We start from the raw sequence: 16,818 nt of genomic DNA, 5'->3' as shown, positions 1-16,818 counted from the left end.
CCTTTTCAAAATTAGTCATATGAAAGAATGGGCAGAACTTAATCGTGAATATCTCGACTTGTATTAATGGCAGCAACATAATTCTTTCACTATTTCTTCAAAAATATGATCAGGAATTTAGGATAATATTTTGAACAGTGTGAGATAACCACAAACAACTCAAAAATTAAACTTTCTGAAAATTTTAAAATAATGCGGAAAACTCTTTACTTTTGCTTGGGTTTTTCGCGCAAGGACGACGATTTTTGTCGTGAATACGACTTACTTTACTATGGGGTGCCTTTTCAAAATTTACCCTCTGAGAGAGTGATAAGTTTTTGATCGTGAATATCTCATGTTGAATCTAACGAATCAACATAATTTTTGCTACACGCCATCGGTAATATGATCACAATTTTATAATAAAATTATCAGTTGTGTGACATAATCTCAAATAATTCAAAATTAAACTTTTCTGAAATGCTTGGTATAAACGAGTATCAAAGGAGATAATCCATAAGGCGCGTTTGTATTTCTCGTATTTTTAAAGCTCATAGCTCAGTGATCTGTGAAAGGATTTATATAATCTAACTACCAATAGAATCGACATTTTTCAACTTAAACGTGTAAAGAAAAAGCATTGAAGTATTTCAATAGTACACTGTTGAAAAACCTGTCTCATTTGATCCATGTCAACACCAGCCAATCAGAACGCGTTCTGAGGAAGAGAACAAAATATCTGCTGCTGTACAACAAATCGTTCGAGAAAAATGTTCCGAAAAGTGGTGAATATCGTAGTGAGTTCCTCAATTTGGTCCTTCTGAATGCTAGAAACGAATCCCTACAGCATATTGATATTTTCTTTCAATAAATTATACAAATCCGAAATGAAATAATCGACATTAAAATTCTGTATGCGGCTATTTTTATAGCCGTTAGGACCGCCCATTAGTGAAAAAGCTACAAACGAAATCAGGTAAACACAAGCCTCTCAACAAAAATTGGTTTAGTTTGGATTCTATCGTCGCTGCGAGCAGATGTGTTTTGTTTCGTTTGCAAAGCTAGTTTCGCTTCCGACAAGAGCGATTATGTCACAGCTGCCAGTTATTTACATTGGTGAAAAAGCAACGGTGTGGAGAGCATTACAAAAAATCAGCCGTTCTAATGGCTCTAAAAGATTTCTAAAGAACTATTAGGATTTGTTGTTCGCAAATCGAAAGGAAATATCCTCAGTTTAGTGCAAATCTAGAACTGTTTGATTTGATTTTTGCACTTTTCGCTGTGTGAAATTCACAGTAATCTAGATCAAGTGAAGCCTTCTTTGTTTTTGCGTAAAATGTGCAAAAGGGAAATGCTTGTATAATTCATACAATTGATCAACTAATTGATATTCGGAAGTTTTAAGGAACATGTCAGTGGTTTTCGTATTCACGACATCCAGTTATGTCTCTGACATTACCCACCCGCCTTTTAGGTAGTCGGGCACATATCTTTAACTGAACGTTATAAAAGGGGAACCGTGGTCGAAAATCGATCAATTCGTCATCTAACACTCGATGTGGATAGACGAATAACCTACTACGACTAATTTCGATTTTGTTTTATTTTTTATTCGCAGTTGTCTACCTACCCAAGCTATGGGTAAAAACCGCCATAGATCCGAGAAGGATCCAAAGGATGCTAAGCGTCTGAAGCCAAGTGATGTACAGGTAAACGACCGTTTGCTGAGTAAAAACCAATATGCTGATCTGCCAGTAGATGTCGAAGAGGAACTGCAGAAGAAGGAAAAAATGCCGCCTTTCTACCTGAAGGGCTTCCCACCAACTCTACGCTCGGATTTCAACACACTGATCAGCAAAGGACTACAGGCAACAATCCGTTTATGTACTGAAGGCTACAAAATAACTGTTCCGGCTTTGAACCACTACAAAGGAGTGGAATGCTATCTGAAGCAGACAAAAACGGAATACTTCACACACGATATTGCCGCCAACAAACCTATGAAGGTTGTACTTCGAGGACTACCCGACATGATGGAAGCCGAACTAAAGCAGGCACTGTCGGAGGCTGGACTAAAGCCTTTGATGGTGTTTAAAATGAAGCGACATAATACGGACAAAAAGTTTAGAGATCAACTGTACCTGATTCATCTGGAGAAGGGCTCCATCACCATGAGTCAACTGAAAACGATTAAATCGTTATTTCACATAATCATCGAATGGCAAAAGTATAAACCGGTACATCGGGATGTCACACAGTGCACGAACTGTTTGAACTAGGGCCATGGAGCGAGGAATTGCCACATGAAAAGTCGGTGCGGGAAATGTGCCGACTCACACAATACCAACGATTGCCTACTAGATGATATCGCTGTAAAATGTGTGAACTGTGATGGCGACCATCCATCTACTAGCAAATCGTGTCCCAAACGTGCTGATTTCACAAAAATTCGACAACAGGCGTCCCGCAAACAATCAACGCGCAAGAATGTTCCACAGAAGGATGAAGTTAATTTCCCACGGCTCCCACCGAAGAGAGATATTCCGAATTTGCCGCCACTTCCTCGCAGCAATCCAAAGACTTCAGCCGCTGGATCTCAAAAAGAATCTTCCTCAAGAATCCCTCCTGGATGGGGCAATAATCAACCACCAGCAAAGGATGACTCTGGTGATTTATTTTCTGCTGAACAACTGATCGTCATTTTTGAAACAATGACAACAAAACTACGAAACTGCAGAACGCGGTTAGATCAAATCAACGCCTTAGGCAAATTCATCATCGAATATGCAATATAATGAGTTGGGTATAGTAAATTGGAATGCTTGCTCACTCAGGAGCAAAACTGCTGAATTGTCCGACTTTCTTCAAGAGAAGAATGCCGATATTGCTATTTTAACTGAAACTCATCTTAAACCTGAAATTTCTATTTTTATTTCCAATTACAGGATTTACAGGCTCGACAGGACAACTACCAGAGGAGGGGGAGTTGCCATTGCCGTTAAACGATCCATTCAGCACAGGCTTCTGTCAGCCTTTAAATTGCAACTCATAGAAGCCATCGGAATTGAGATTACAACGACGATGGGACCCATCATCATCATTGCAGCGTACTGCCCCAAACAAACCAATCTTCGAGATGGTACGTGTGCATCATTGAAGCGAGATCTGGCTATGCTCACTCGACGACAGAACAAATTCATCATTGCTGGGGACCTGAACGCACGGCATGAGCTGTGGGGAAACAGAAGACAGAATCGAAACGGATTCGTACTTGCCGAAGATTACGAAGCTGGACAATACAACATCTTCGCTCCGGATCAACCAACGCGACTTTCCAGATCGGGGGTTCATTCCATTTTGGATATATTCATCAGCAACATCGCCATAGACAGCTCTCCGGTTGTCTTCAACGAGCTCTCTTCTGATCACTTTCCAGTAATATTGACGTTGGGATCTTCACCAGAAACAGTGCCTATTCAACCTCGGAGGAACTATTATCGCACCGATTGGGTCCAATTTCAACAAATCGCCGACCAACTTATTAATATCGATCTGCCACTTGATTCCCCGATTGAAATCGATGCAGCCCTATCTTCCTTCCAGCATTCAATCACAGTCGCTCGTGATAGGACGGTTCCAGTACAACATATGCCGAGTTCCTCTCTTCAAATCGACAGTGTCACCAAGAAACTCATCCGACTTCGGAATATCTACCGGAGGCAGTATCAACGAACTGGCATCCTAGATAGGAAGACTACTTATAACAACTTAACTAGGATAATCCAGGAACGGATATCTGAGCTTCGCAACAGGAACTTCCAGCAAAAGCTTCGAGAAATTCTCCCACATTCAAAGCCCTTCTGGTCCTTAACGAAGGTGCTTAAGAAAAAACCGAAGCCTATTCCTCCTCTGATGTCACCCCAGGACGCAGCTGAAGGAATACCTTCAATCACACCAGTAGAGAAGGCAAATGCGCTAGGCCAGCAGTTTGTGTGTTCTCACAATTTAGGACTCAACATTGTTAGTCCACATGAAAGAGCCGTTGCTGATAGCGTAGCTGAGGTTGACCAATCAGACAGCTTGATTCCTGAGGAAAGTAGAGCCAATGCGAATGAGCTGATGGCTTTTGTGAAAAAATCCAAAAATATGAAGGCCCCCGGTTTCGACAACACATTCAACATTGAGCTGAAACATTTGAGTATTCGCTCATTTGTCTTTTTAGCTAAAATTTTTAACAGGTGCTGGGAGCTTGGTTACTTCCCTTCAATGTGGAAGTTAGCTAAAGTTATCCCAGTTTTGAAACCGGGGAAAGATCCTTCCTTTTCCAAGAGCTATCGGCCCATCAGCTTACTCTCTGCCCTATCCAAGCTATTTGAAAAGTCAATACAAAGGCGAATTCTTGCTTTCGCAGATGAACAGGATATTTTTCTGGAAGAACAGTTTGGGTTCCGGAAAAGAAGATCCACCATCCACCAACTCACAAGGGTTAACAACGTCATCCAGCAAAACAAATCAGTGTCCAAAACGACTGCCATGGCAATATTGGATATTGAAAAGGCATTCGATAATGTGTGGCACGATGGACTGGTGTTCAAACTGCATCGGTATAATTTTCCCATGTATCTTATTAAAATTATCAAAAATTATCTTGCAGATAGAGCATTCCAGGTTTCTCTGAATAATGCACTTTCAGAAAGATTTACTATTCCTGCTGGTGTACCCCAGGGAAGTATCCTAGGTCCCATTCTATACAACATTTTCACATCAGACATCCCACCTCTTCCGGGTGGTGGTGTTCTGTCACAATTTGCTGATGATACTGCCATTCTTTACAAAGGTCGTGTCATTAATGCTCTGAAGAATAAACTACAGACAGGTCTGGACGCTTTAACGGAATATTTTACAAGCTGGAAAATTGTGATCAATGCAGCAAAAACTCAGGTCATCTTGTTTCCACATTCAAGATCTCCAAAACTTGTTCCATCAGACGAATGCAGAATACGATTCGGTGATGAGATCATTCAATGGTCCGATGAAGTTATCTATCTAGGACTCACCTTTGACAGACATCTGATATTCAGGTCACATGTTGACAAAATCGTTCAAAAATGCAGCATACTCATTAGGTCTCTGTATCCGCTGATTTGTAGAACATCTAAACTATGCCTGAAGAATCAGATGGCTGTCTATAAACAAATCATCTACCCCGCAATTGAATACGCAGTCCTTGTTTGGCGGGGCTGTGCACGAACACACAAACTTAGGCTCCAGCGCATTCAAAGTAAGATCTTAAAGATGATTCTAAATCTACCCCCTTGGACAAGGACTAGTGAAGTACATGAGATGGCCTCCCTGGATATACTAGAACAAAAATTCGAACAATACTGCACGAAATTTGAAGAGAGGTGCTCAATCTCTGAAATACAAATAATTCAAAATTTGTACGTATTAGGTTAGGGATAGTTATAAGTAGGTAGATATTTTATTAATAATTAAAATAAATATTATGATTAAACATTAGTATGTAAAACAAGAGTAACTAAAACACCTATTATTAATAACGAATCGTATGAACAACAAAGAGAACAACAAAGGCCAAAGGGTCAAAACACTTGTACTGTAAAATGTTGATGTAATACACAAAAATGAGATTAATAAACAGATATTTATGCAAAAAAAAAGCGAAAATCGATCATTTCTTCTTGTGTGTTGGATGAAAGCAGACGTCGGGGCGAGAAGACGTATTCAAACAGCGGCATCGGAGAGCGCACCTTCTGCGTGGTTAAAAACCTCACACGCTCAGGTCGTAGTTCTCATATGTCTTCCAGTCGTCAAGGCAAGAAGACGCATTAAACCAGTTTCGCATCATTTGGCACTGCGAGCGGATGTGTCGGTTTGTTCGCAAAGCTAGTTTCAATCTAAGACCAGACGAGACAGTTGGCTTCTTACTCTTATTTTTTTGCTTTCCATGAGCCCTGCTGAATTATAATTGATAGTTGACTGTACTGCCCATACTTGCATATCAGTCCCATATGGAAAATCGGCATGTCGAGAAAAAGATGATTAAAAATTTATTTCCGATTTTTTTGATTTATTGTGCTACCTAATGTTAAATCATGGTATTATTACTTGAAATATCGATAATACACCTTTACTATTCCAATGTTGCAACAAATGAAATTATTAAAATTTGCACTGAATGGGACTGATATGCGAGTATTTTGCATATGGGACAGACATGAGTTGATATTTTTTTCACATTTTACTGAACAAACCCTCAACTTTTAGTGCAATTTCTGAAAGTATATTGAGGATAGATTTCATTCCTTGAGCTAACTCAAAATTGGCGAAAATCGATATGGGACTGATATGCGAGTATGGGCAGTGTATGTTATGTGACTAGTGACATTGGCAGTGCAGCCAATTTCGTTTAACCATTAATGCTTGTTATTCACAATTCATTATTCAAATAATAAAACTTGTCATGTTAACAAAAATTCCGTCGTATTTTGTGTGGTTTTTGTGAGTTATCCAACATTTGAAGATTTTGTAAATATCTATATAGAGTACCTACAATAACCGAAAAAAACTGGAATTAAAACACCTATAACTTATTGGTATCTTATAGTATATATCAGTAACTAATTTGCAAAGAAAAATTGAAATGGAAATGACCGTACTACCTGATAACGTTTTTCATTGCATTCAATTCCAACAAGCAGTTATTACCAGATTCATTTCGTTTCGTCTGAGGTCTGGCGAATCTAAAAAATCTCGCAATAAGAAATATGATAGCCAAAGTATGACGATCTAATACTACGAAACTTTGTATACGTGTTGGTAAAATAAAATAATAATATTTGTTGAATTTAGTTTATTTTGAGTTTAAATTTCCTTTAGACATTTTCACTAATCTTGCTGCAAACACTGCGAAATTCGATGAAAATAACCCTGTGGTAACGAAAACAGTGCAACACCAAAAACGTCAAATGGGCTCCCAAGCACGGAGCCAAGCCCGTAACGCGAGCTGTCTTGTCTTGTATTGTCTTAGGTTTCAATTAAAGCAAGAACGATTCCATCAGCTGCTGATGGTTTGCATTGAAGAGAAAGAAAACAAGAAACGAAAAGTGGACAACATTATAAAAAATCAGCCGTTCTAATGGCTCTAATCGTTATCTAAAGAAATATTAAGATTACTTCTTTGCAAATCGAAGGTAGAAATCATTAGTTTAGTGAAAATCCAAAATAATTTGATTTGTTTCGTGCACTTTTTGCTGTGCGAAAATCGTTCGAGAAAAATATTCCGAACTGTGCTAAATATCGTACAGAATTCCAGAATTTGGTCCTTCTAAAAGGCGGAAATGAATCCTGTACAGCATCTTGATAGTGTCTTTCAATGAAATATGCAAATCCGAAATGAGATAATCGACGCAAAAAGTAGTAGTGAAAAGGGGGAAAGTTTCGCAATTCACACAATCGATCTACTATCAATTCGAATTCAAAAGTGTAAAGAAATCGTATCTGTTTTATTCGTATTCACGACATCCAGTTATGTCTCTGACATTACACACCCGTACTTTTTTTTGTATTTCATTTCTCGTTTTCGATGTCTATGAATACCTTTTAGATCTTATTAAAATCAATTTTTCAATGATTAGCATTCTCTGAAACGAAGCAAAACTAGTTCAAAACCATGTTATTTTTTAACCTAAGATTGAGGCCAACGAAAAAAACTATGTTTCTTGCATTTGATATAAAACACTTTCGAGCATGTTTAAAAAGAAAATGGTGGAGGAGAAATTATTTAATTTTTTTTAAATTGCTTCCAAACATTTGCTTTTCTGTATATAAAGGTATTAGAATTGCTGGAAAAACCGACTTTCGAACGGAGCCTCGGAGAAGCATAGTGTTATATACCATTCGACTCAGTTCGACGAGATCGGAAAATGTCTGTGTGTATGTGTGTGTGTGCACTTTTCGAAGATATTTTTACCGCTCAATTTTCTTAGAGATGACTGAACTGATTTGATGCTAATTTTGACGCCAATTGATTCAGATTGATTCAAATAGTTAACAAAAGCATGCTTCAGTGTTTATGTCACACAGTCAGCATTATTTTTCCAAACTAGTGCTAAACATTTGTGTTGCCTGTTTGTATGAGTAGAGTGATGCTAATCTAAAAAATCCTTCTTAATCCACCTAGTGGTGTGATAATGCCTTTCTCTTCTTTCATAACAGTCTCATGAAAATATGTTTCATACTTTTATTAAATAATTTTGGACACTAATTTTGACAACAATTGATGCAGATTGATTCGAGTAGTTCACAAAAGCATGCTTCAGTGTTTATGTCACACAGTCAGCATCATTTTTCCAAATTAGTGCTTGACATTTGCGTTGCCTATTTGTGATCAGTGATGCTAATCTAAAAAAACCCTTCTTAATCCACCTAGTGGTGTGATAATGCCTTTCTCTTCTTTCATAACAGTCTCATGAAAATATGTTTCATACTTTTATTAAATAATTTTGGATACTAATTTTGACACCAGTATTCGAGTAGTTCACAAAAGCATGCTTCAGTGTTTATGTCACACAGTCAGCATCATTTTCCCAAACTAGTGCTTGACATTTGCGTTGCCTATTTGTATGAGAACAGTGATGCTAATCTAAATAAAAAAAGCCTTCTTAGTCCACTCAGTGGAATTTTCATATATCTTGAAAAATCACCATAGGGGGGAGTACATGAAATTTTCGAAATCGAAAAAAAAAATTTGATGTCAAAAGGCTTAGAATTGCATGAAACGTCGAGATTTAGGGTCATATCGAAAAAAAAATTTTTTGAAAAAGTCGACTTTTTGGGACTAAGTCCCAGAAAGTTGATTTTTTAAAAAAATTTTTTTTAAGATGACACTAAATTTCGATGTTTCATGCAGTTTTAAGAGTTTCGGCATCAAAAAAATTTTTCGATTTTGGAAATTTCATGTACTCCCCCCTATGGTACTTTTTCAAGATCGCAAATTGTCAAAACTTTACCACCGGGCAGCACCCCTTACGCACGTCCGATTTAGCTCGAATTTTGCATGAAGGCTTTTTTCGAGGTGCTTAAACTTTTGAGCACTAGAGTTTAACGAAAATAGAGGTGATCCCAAAATTTTGGCTCCCTTATATATATAAGAGCGGTAAAAATCAATGTGTTTTGTCGGTTACGTCACTTATACCATCATATATCTGGAACCAAAAGTCACAACCATTTGATCTTCGAACTTGATCAATGGCCCGACAGTAGCTTTCAAACGAGCCCAAGTTTGTTAACATCGGTTCAGCCAACTCTGAGAAAATTGAGCGCGTTCAAATACAACGCTTTTTGTCGGTTACGTCACTTATACAATCATATCTCCGGAACCAAAAGTCACAGCCATTTGATCTTCGAACTTGATCAATAGCCCGATAGTACCTTTCAAACGAGCCCAAGTTTGTTAAAATCGGTTCAGCCATCTCTGAGAAATTTGAGCGCGTTCAAATACAACGCTTTTTGTCGGTTACGTCACTTATACAATCATATCTCCGGAACCAAAAGTCACAGCCATTTGATCTTCGAACTTGATCAATGGCCCGACAGTAGCTTTCAAACGAGCCCAAGTTTGTTAAAATCGGTTCAGCCATCTCTGAGAAAATTTAACGCGTTCAAATAGCACGATTTTTGTCGGTTACGTCACTTATACAATCATATCTCCGGAACCAAAAGTCACAGCCATTTTATCTTCGAACTTGATCAATGCCCCGATAGTAGCTTTCAAACGAGCCCAAGTTTGTTAAAATCGGTTGAGCCATCTCTGAGAAAATTGAGCGCGTTCAAATATCTTCGAAAAGTGCACACACATACACACATACACACACACACACATACACACACACATACACACACACACATACACACACACATACACACACACACAGACATTTTCCGATCTCGTCGAGCTGAGTCGAATGGTATATAACACTATGGGTCTCCGAGGCTCCGTTCGAAAGTCGGTTTTTCCAGCGATTCTAATACCTTTCTATAGAGAAAGGCAAAACCCTTCTTAGTCCACTTAGTGGAATTTTCATATATCTTTAAAAATCACCATAGGGGGGAGTACATGAAATTTTCGAAATCGAAAAAAAATTTTTGATGTCAAAAGGCTTAGAATTGCATGAAACGTCGAGATTTAGTGTCATCTCGAAAAAAAAATTTTTTTGAAAAAATCGACTTTTTGGGACTTAGAAAAAATATGAAAGTCCCAGAAAGTTGATTTTTTCAAAAAAATTTTTTTTTGAGATGACACTAAATTTCGATGTTTTATGCAGTTTTAAGAGTTTTGGCATCAAAAAAAATTTTCGATTTTGGAAATTTCATGTACTCCCCCCTATGGTGCTTTTTCAAGATCGATAATTGTCAAACCTTTACCACCGGGCAGCACCCCTTAAGCATGTCCGATTTAGGTCAAATTTTGCATGAAGGCTTTTTTCGAGGTGCTTAAACTTTTGAGCACTAGAACTTTACGAAAATAGAGTTGATCCCAAAATTTTGGCACCCTTATATATACAAGAGCGGTAAAAATCAACGTGTTTTGTCGGTTACGTCACTTATACCATCATATATCTGGAACCAAAAGTCACAACCATTTGATCTTCGAACTTGATCAACGGCCCGACAGTAGCTTTCAAACGAGCCCAAGTTTGTTAAAATCGGATCAGCCATCTCTGAGAAAATTGAGCGCGTTAAAATACAACGCTTTTTGTCGGTTACGTCACTTATACAATCATATCTCCGGAACCAAAAGTCACAGCCATTTGATCTTCGAACTTGATCAATGGCCCGCCAGTAGCTTCCAAACGAGTCCAAGTTTGTTCAAATCGGTTCAGCCATCTCTGAGAAAATTGAGCGCGTTCAAATACAACGCTTTTTGTCGGTTACGTCACTTATACAATCATATCTCCGGAACCAAAAGTCACAGCCATTTTATCTTCGAACTTGATCAATGCCCCGATAGTAGCTTTCAAACGAGCCCAAGTTTGTTGAAATCGGTTGAGCCATCTCTGAGAAAATTGAGCGCGTTCAAATATCTTCGAAAAGTGCACACACATACACACATACACACACACACATACACACACACACACACAGACATTTTCCGATCTCGTCGAGCTGAGTCGAATGGTATATAACACTATGGGTCTCCGAGGCTCCGTTCGAAAGTCGGTTTTTCCAGCGATTCTAATACCTTTCTATAGAGAAAGGCAAAACCCTTCTTAGTCCACTTAGTGGAATTTTCATATATCTTGAAAAATCACCATATGGGGGGTTGGGGGGTTTACATGAAATTTTCGAAATCGAAAAAAAATTTTTGATGCCAAAAGCCTTAGAATTGCATGAAACGTCGAGATTTAGTGTCATCTCGAAAAACAATTTTTTGAACCTATCGACTTTCTGGGATTTAGTAAAAATATCAAAATTTGTCGATTTAAAAAAAAAATTTTTTTAAGATAACACTAAATCTCGACGTTTCATGCAATTTTAAGATTTTTGGCATCAAAAAAAATTTTCGATTTCGGAAATTTCATGTTCCCCCCTATGGTGCTTTTTCAAGATCGAAAATTTTCAAACCTTAACCGCCGGGCAGCACCCCTTACGCATGTCCGATTTAGCTCAAATTTCGCATGAGGACATTTTTCGATGTGCTTAAACTTTTGAGCACTAGCGCTTCACGAAATTAGAGGTGAACCCAAAATATTGGCACCCTTATATGTATAAAAGCGGTAAAAATCAACGTGTTTTGTCGGTTACGTCACATATACCATCATATCTCCGGAACCAAAAGTCGCAGTAATTTGATCTTCGAACTTGATCAAATGCTCAATAGTAGCTTTCAAACGAGCCTAAGTTTTTTAAAATCGGTTTAGCCATTTCTGAGAAAATTGAGCGTGTAAAAATACAACGCATTTTGTCGGTTACGCCACTTATACAATCATATCTCCGGAACCAAAAGTCACAGCCATTTGATCTTTCAACTAGATCAATGGTCCGAAAGTAGCTTTCAAACGAGCATAAGTTTGTTAAAATCGGTTCAGCGATCTCTGAAAAAATTGAGCGTGTTAAAATAGCTTCGAAAAGTGCACACACACACACACGCGCACAGACATTTTCCGATCTCATCGAACTGAGTCGAATGGTATATAACACTATGGGTCTCTGATGCTCCGTTCGAAAGTCGTTTCTATAGAGAAAGGCAAAAAGCTCAAAATTCCAAATTTCAAGTCTTAAATCATTTTACATAACCACATGCGTACATACTTACTTTTGATTTGATTCCATTCTAAACGATCGAACATTGTTTGTCCATAAACAGCACCGGAGTCCGGGTTTTTCAGAATCTCAGGAGGCATCAACTTGAACAAAACTGGAAGCAGGACCTGTAAAATAATGGACCCTAGTTAGGTTGAACAGTAAAATTAAACACCATTCCAAACGACCTGTTCGTAATGGTTCGTGGTAATCCAGGATGCATAGATCGATCGCAACTCGGGAGGTGCCTTAGCACAAATTCCCAAGATAGAATCCCACACCAGTAGGAACGACAGTGTTGTTTGTTTGCCCAGACGTCGCACGCCGGATGCTTCGTCCGTTTCGGTTATTTTGTTGTTAAACTCCGTAACTAATTCACTCAATGATGGCAAGAATTCATCCAACGTGTTCTTGAAACGATACAGAAGATGCCACGTGTCACTCGATTCATCAGAATTCTTCTGTTGCTGTTCAGCATGTTCATAGCTTCGTTGAAGATATTCTAAATCACGTTGAATAAGTCCGGTCGTAAGTTTTTGGATGATTGCAGCAGATGCAATGCAAACACGAGCATTCCAGTGGTTTATATTCAGCAGTGCGAAGCTTATCAGGTCGTCAAGTGATATTTTCGAGTCTACCTTGTTAGCCTAAACAGGGAGAGTATCATTGAAAATGTTTAAATGTTGTGGTAATTTACATTTCAAATCTCACCTTAAGTACATACTGGAAGTCAATTGAATCAATATGAACACTCACAGCATCTAGGAAATATTCGTCGCATACTTGCGTTGTGTCTGTAATACGAATTTATGTTAGGTATCGATTGGATCTTGGAGTTTTTCGGCGTGTCTTACCGATTATTTTCACAATGTTCATAAACGTTTTCAGCAAAACTAAATTTACATCCTTGGCAAACACATTTTCCCATTCATCCATGACTCGGGTGAGCAAATCTGTAGAACTCTTGGTTTTTTCTTCCTCAAAATACTTAGTCAACGCACTAAACAACCGGAAGATCGCTGCTATAAACATCGATATCTATAAACGAGAAATCGTAAATATTTGGAGAGTGAACCAATCAATCACCGGAAGAACTTACATTGTTCTTTCTGAAGTGTTGATAATTAGCAGAAACTGTCAATGTCCACGAGCTCAGCGCAATACGAACGAAATCCCATTTACTCAAATCCAACTCAGTCGCAAAGTGACGCATCACCACCGACAGTACGTTCGCCAGTTCGACATCCAAGAAAAGCTTACCGCCATCCACCGGCAGAAGATCACTGTTTCAAAAAAGGATCAGGTAATGATAAGTTTCTGCTTCCAAAATTGAAAATAAGCACAATCAGCGTAGTGAGAATCTAATAAATGTTTTATCCAACTAGTGGTGCAACGATGTCTTTCTCATATTACTCATAACATCATAAATATTACTGTGGAATTCGACAAAACAACTGTTCATTAAATAGAAATAGGAAAGTTTGTTCGAACTTAATCTAACAAAATCTAAAAATCCTGTTTACCCTGTAGTTCCGAAACCGGAAGTAGTATCCACAACAATTTAGAAATTCCGTATGAAATTGTATGACTTTTCCTTTGAACCTATAAGTTAGTGAAAATCGATTGGAATCTTGAAGAAAAGTGAGTGAGATCCTTTTTGCAATTTATGATCAGTATTTCCAATACTTTCGAAATCTGATACAGGCGACCGGAATAGCCGAAGTTAGTTCGTTTGCCAGATACAAGTTGGAACAGTTTTTAACTGGACTAGACTTTTTATCTTATGCTCTATTTCGATTGAACCAGTTGCTCCGATTTGAATGCAACTTTGCACACGTCTTCCGTATAGCAAATCATTTGGGTTGCACAAACGGAAACCAGGTTTTTTTTCAATACGGAGTGATTGCTCATATTATAAACGGCGAAGAAAAACCTATATATTTTACCTCATTTTCTTTAAACACAGCGCAAAAATCGTATCCAATTCTACACTTGGAAGCACTAACAATTGTTTCAACCGTAAAAAAATCCATAAATATTTGTATGGAAAAACATTCACTATTTATACAGACCACAAACCACTTTTAGTGACAAGATTACAACGCTATATAATGGGATTGTCAATATATGAATTTGATATTCTCTATAGACCTTCGGTGAACATGTGCAACGCAGACTTTTGCTCAATATTTTTTTCTTAATCGTGGAGTACCAAAGGATATTGAAAGGCAATATGAAAATAGCTTAAACTTCTCCAATGAGTTTTCTCTTGATTTCTTGGAAATTGCACGGGAAACCAAGATTGATCTGTTCTTACAACAAATTTTATCTTTCATGAAACACGGTTGGCCAAAAAAGTTTAACAAAAGTTTCAAAAGCATATATTCTCAACATCAAGATTTGGAAGAAGCAGAAGGAAATCTTTTGTTTCAGAATCGGGTAGTGGTACCGTTTTCCTTGAAACAGAAAATATTGAAACTTCTTCATGCTAATCATATTGGAGTGATAAAAATGAAGCAATTCGACTGCACTGCGCGATTCGTATTTGAAGGTTTTGGTTTTAACAATGTGGTCAATACATCGGAGCCACAAGAGAAAAAAGAGTCACAAAAGTTACCTGAAGAAACCATTAAACTTAAAAATGGCAGATATGAAGAATTATGGAAATAAAGGGTGATTTTTTAAGAGCTTGAGAACTTTTTTAAACAATAAAACGCATAAAATTTGCAAAATCTCATCGGTTCTTTATTTTAAACGTTAGATTGGTACATGACATTTACTTTTTGAAGATAATTTCATTTAAATGTTGACCGCGGCTGCGTCTTAGGTGGTCCATTCGGAAAATCCGCTTTTTTATCGACAAATTTTGTTCAGCGATGAGGCTCATTTCTGGTTGAATGGCTACGTAAATAAGCAAAATTGCCGCATTTGGAGTGAAGAGCAACCAGAAGCCGTTCAAGAACTGCCCATGCATCCCGAAAAATGCACTGTTTGGTGTGGTTTGTACGCTGGTGGAATCATTGGACCGTATTTTTTCAAAGATGCTGTTGGACGCAACGTTACAGTGAATGGCGATCGCTATCGTTCGATGCTAACAAACTTTTTGTTGCCAAAAATGGAAGAACTGAACTTGGTTGACATGTGGTTTCAACAAGATGGCGCTACATGCCACACAGCTCGCGATTCTATGGCCATTTTGAGGGAAAACTTCGGAGAACAATTCATCTCAAGAAATGGACCGGTAAGTTGGCCACCAAGATCATGCGATTTGACGCCTTTAGACTATTTTTTGTGGGGCTACGTCAAGTCTAAAGTCTACAGAAATAAGCCAGTAACTATTCCAGCTTTGGAAGACAACATTTCCGAAGAAATTCGGGCTATTCCGGCCGAAATGCTAGAAAAAGTTGCCCAAAATTGGACTTTCCGAATGGACCACCTAAGACGCAGCCGCGGTCAACATTTAAATGAAATTATCTTCAAAAAGTAAATGTCATGTACCAATCTAACGTTTAAAATAAAGAACCGATGAGATTTTGCAAATTTTATGCGTTTTATTGTTTAAAAAAGTTCTCAAGCTCTTAAAAAATCACCCTTTATAATATGTTTCTTCAACGGATCAGGAGTTTGGTGATGAAAAAAAAACATATTAAAACATACCCTTGATGAAAACAACAAAATCATCAATCAACGAGGTCGAAAAACGATCCAATAAAGATGAAGCTTGTAACAACGATGAGCAGAAGTACGAGACATACAATTCGTGTGAATTTCCGATTAGTGCCCCTGAACGAGATGGCGACATTGCAAAGAAACTAGTTAACAAAATCAACTTCAATGACAATCCGCCCATGATTGGTCACAGAGAAGTTAGTATTGTAGATCATAATACAAAGTTCATAAAATACGATATAAAAACAATGAGTTGGGATCTTTTCGCATACGATCACGTTAGGGACAACATTGACGGCAACGATGTGAACAAATTCATCATAGTTAGTATCTAACATAATACAAATATCCCAAGCGGAAAATAAAGAAATTAAATTGCCTTCGTATGCAGCATATGCTAACAACAAATATTCTGGAAAAATTGATGGATCTATGATAGGAGCTAGTATGATTAGTCATAGAGAACATCTCAGCTCAACTTCATCCTTGGATAACGAAACAATCCAAGTGAATAAATGCATTCTTACGTTATCCTCGTATCAAACAATTTCAGTTGAGGTATCAAATGATAACGATCGTTTAGTTGGATTAATTGCATATGACTGTGCGAACATCGACGTTAATATGACTACATATTCTCTAATGGATGTAGCATCTTGTTTGCCTACAACTAATAACCTTTCAACAACTGAACTTCGAATACAAATGCTGCAAAGAGTTTCAAAAATTGAAACAAAGGTGTTTCAATGCAAGGTGATTATACAGAGATCTATTCGACATTATGGGATGCATTCACACACTTCTGATTATCAACATGGATTTGCTTACATAGTGAAGGAATTCACT

General features: G+C 37.8%; 1 protein-coding gene across 1 annotated transcript in view; it reads right to left on the bottom strand.

The window, feature by feature from the left end:
* The window catches only part of LOC131435177 (E3 ubiquitin-protein ligase listerin), a 32,286-nt gene that overhangs the window by 2,907 nt on the left and 12,561 nt on the right, over window positions 1–16,818 (bottom strand). Inside the window, exons 7-11 of the mRNA XM_058602797.1 lie at window positions 13,403–13,586; window positions 13,158–13,341; window positions 13,015–13,097; window positions 12,492–12,950; window positions 12,317–12,431 (exon numbers count right to left, since the gene is read on the bottom strand). Coding sequence (XP_058458780.1) covers window positions 12,317–12,431; window positions 12,492–12,950; window positions 13,015–13,097; window positions 13,158–13,341; window positions 13,403–13,586 — 1,025 coding nt within the window. The remainder of the gene's footprint in view (window positions 1–12,316; window positions 12,432–12,491; window positions 12,951–13,014; window positions 13,098–13,157; window positions 13,342–13,402; window positions 13,587–16,818) is intronic.

Source organism: Malaya genurostris, chromosome 3 (genome assembly GCF_030247185.1).
Source record: "Malaya genurostris strain Urasoe2022 chromosome 3, Malgen_1.1, whole genome shotgun sequence".
Classification (NCBI taxonomy): domain Eukaryota; kingdom Metazoa; phylum Arthropoda; class Insecta; order Diptera; family Culicidae; genus Malaya; species Malaya genurostris.
The sequence above is the reverse complement of the archived record's forward strand: the minus strand, read 5'-3'. Positions and strand labels throughout refer to the sequence as shown.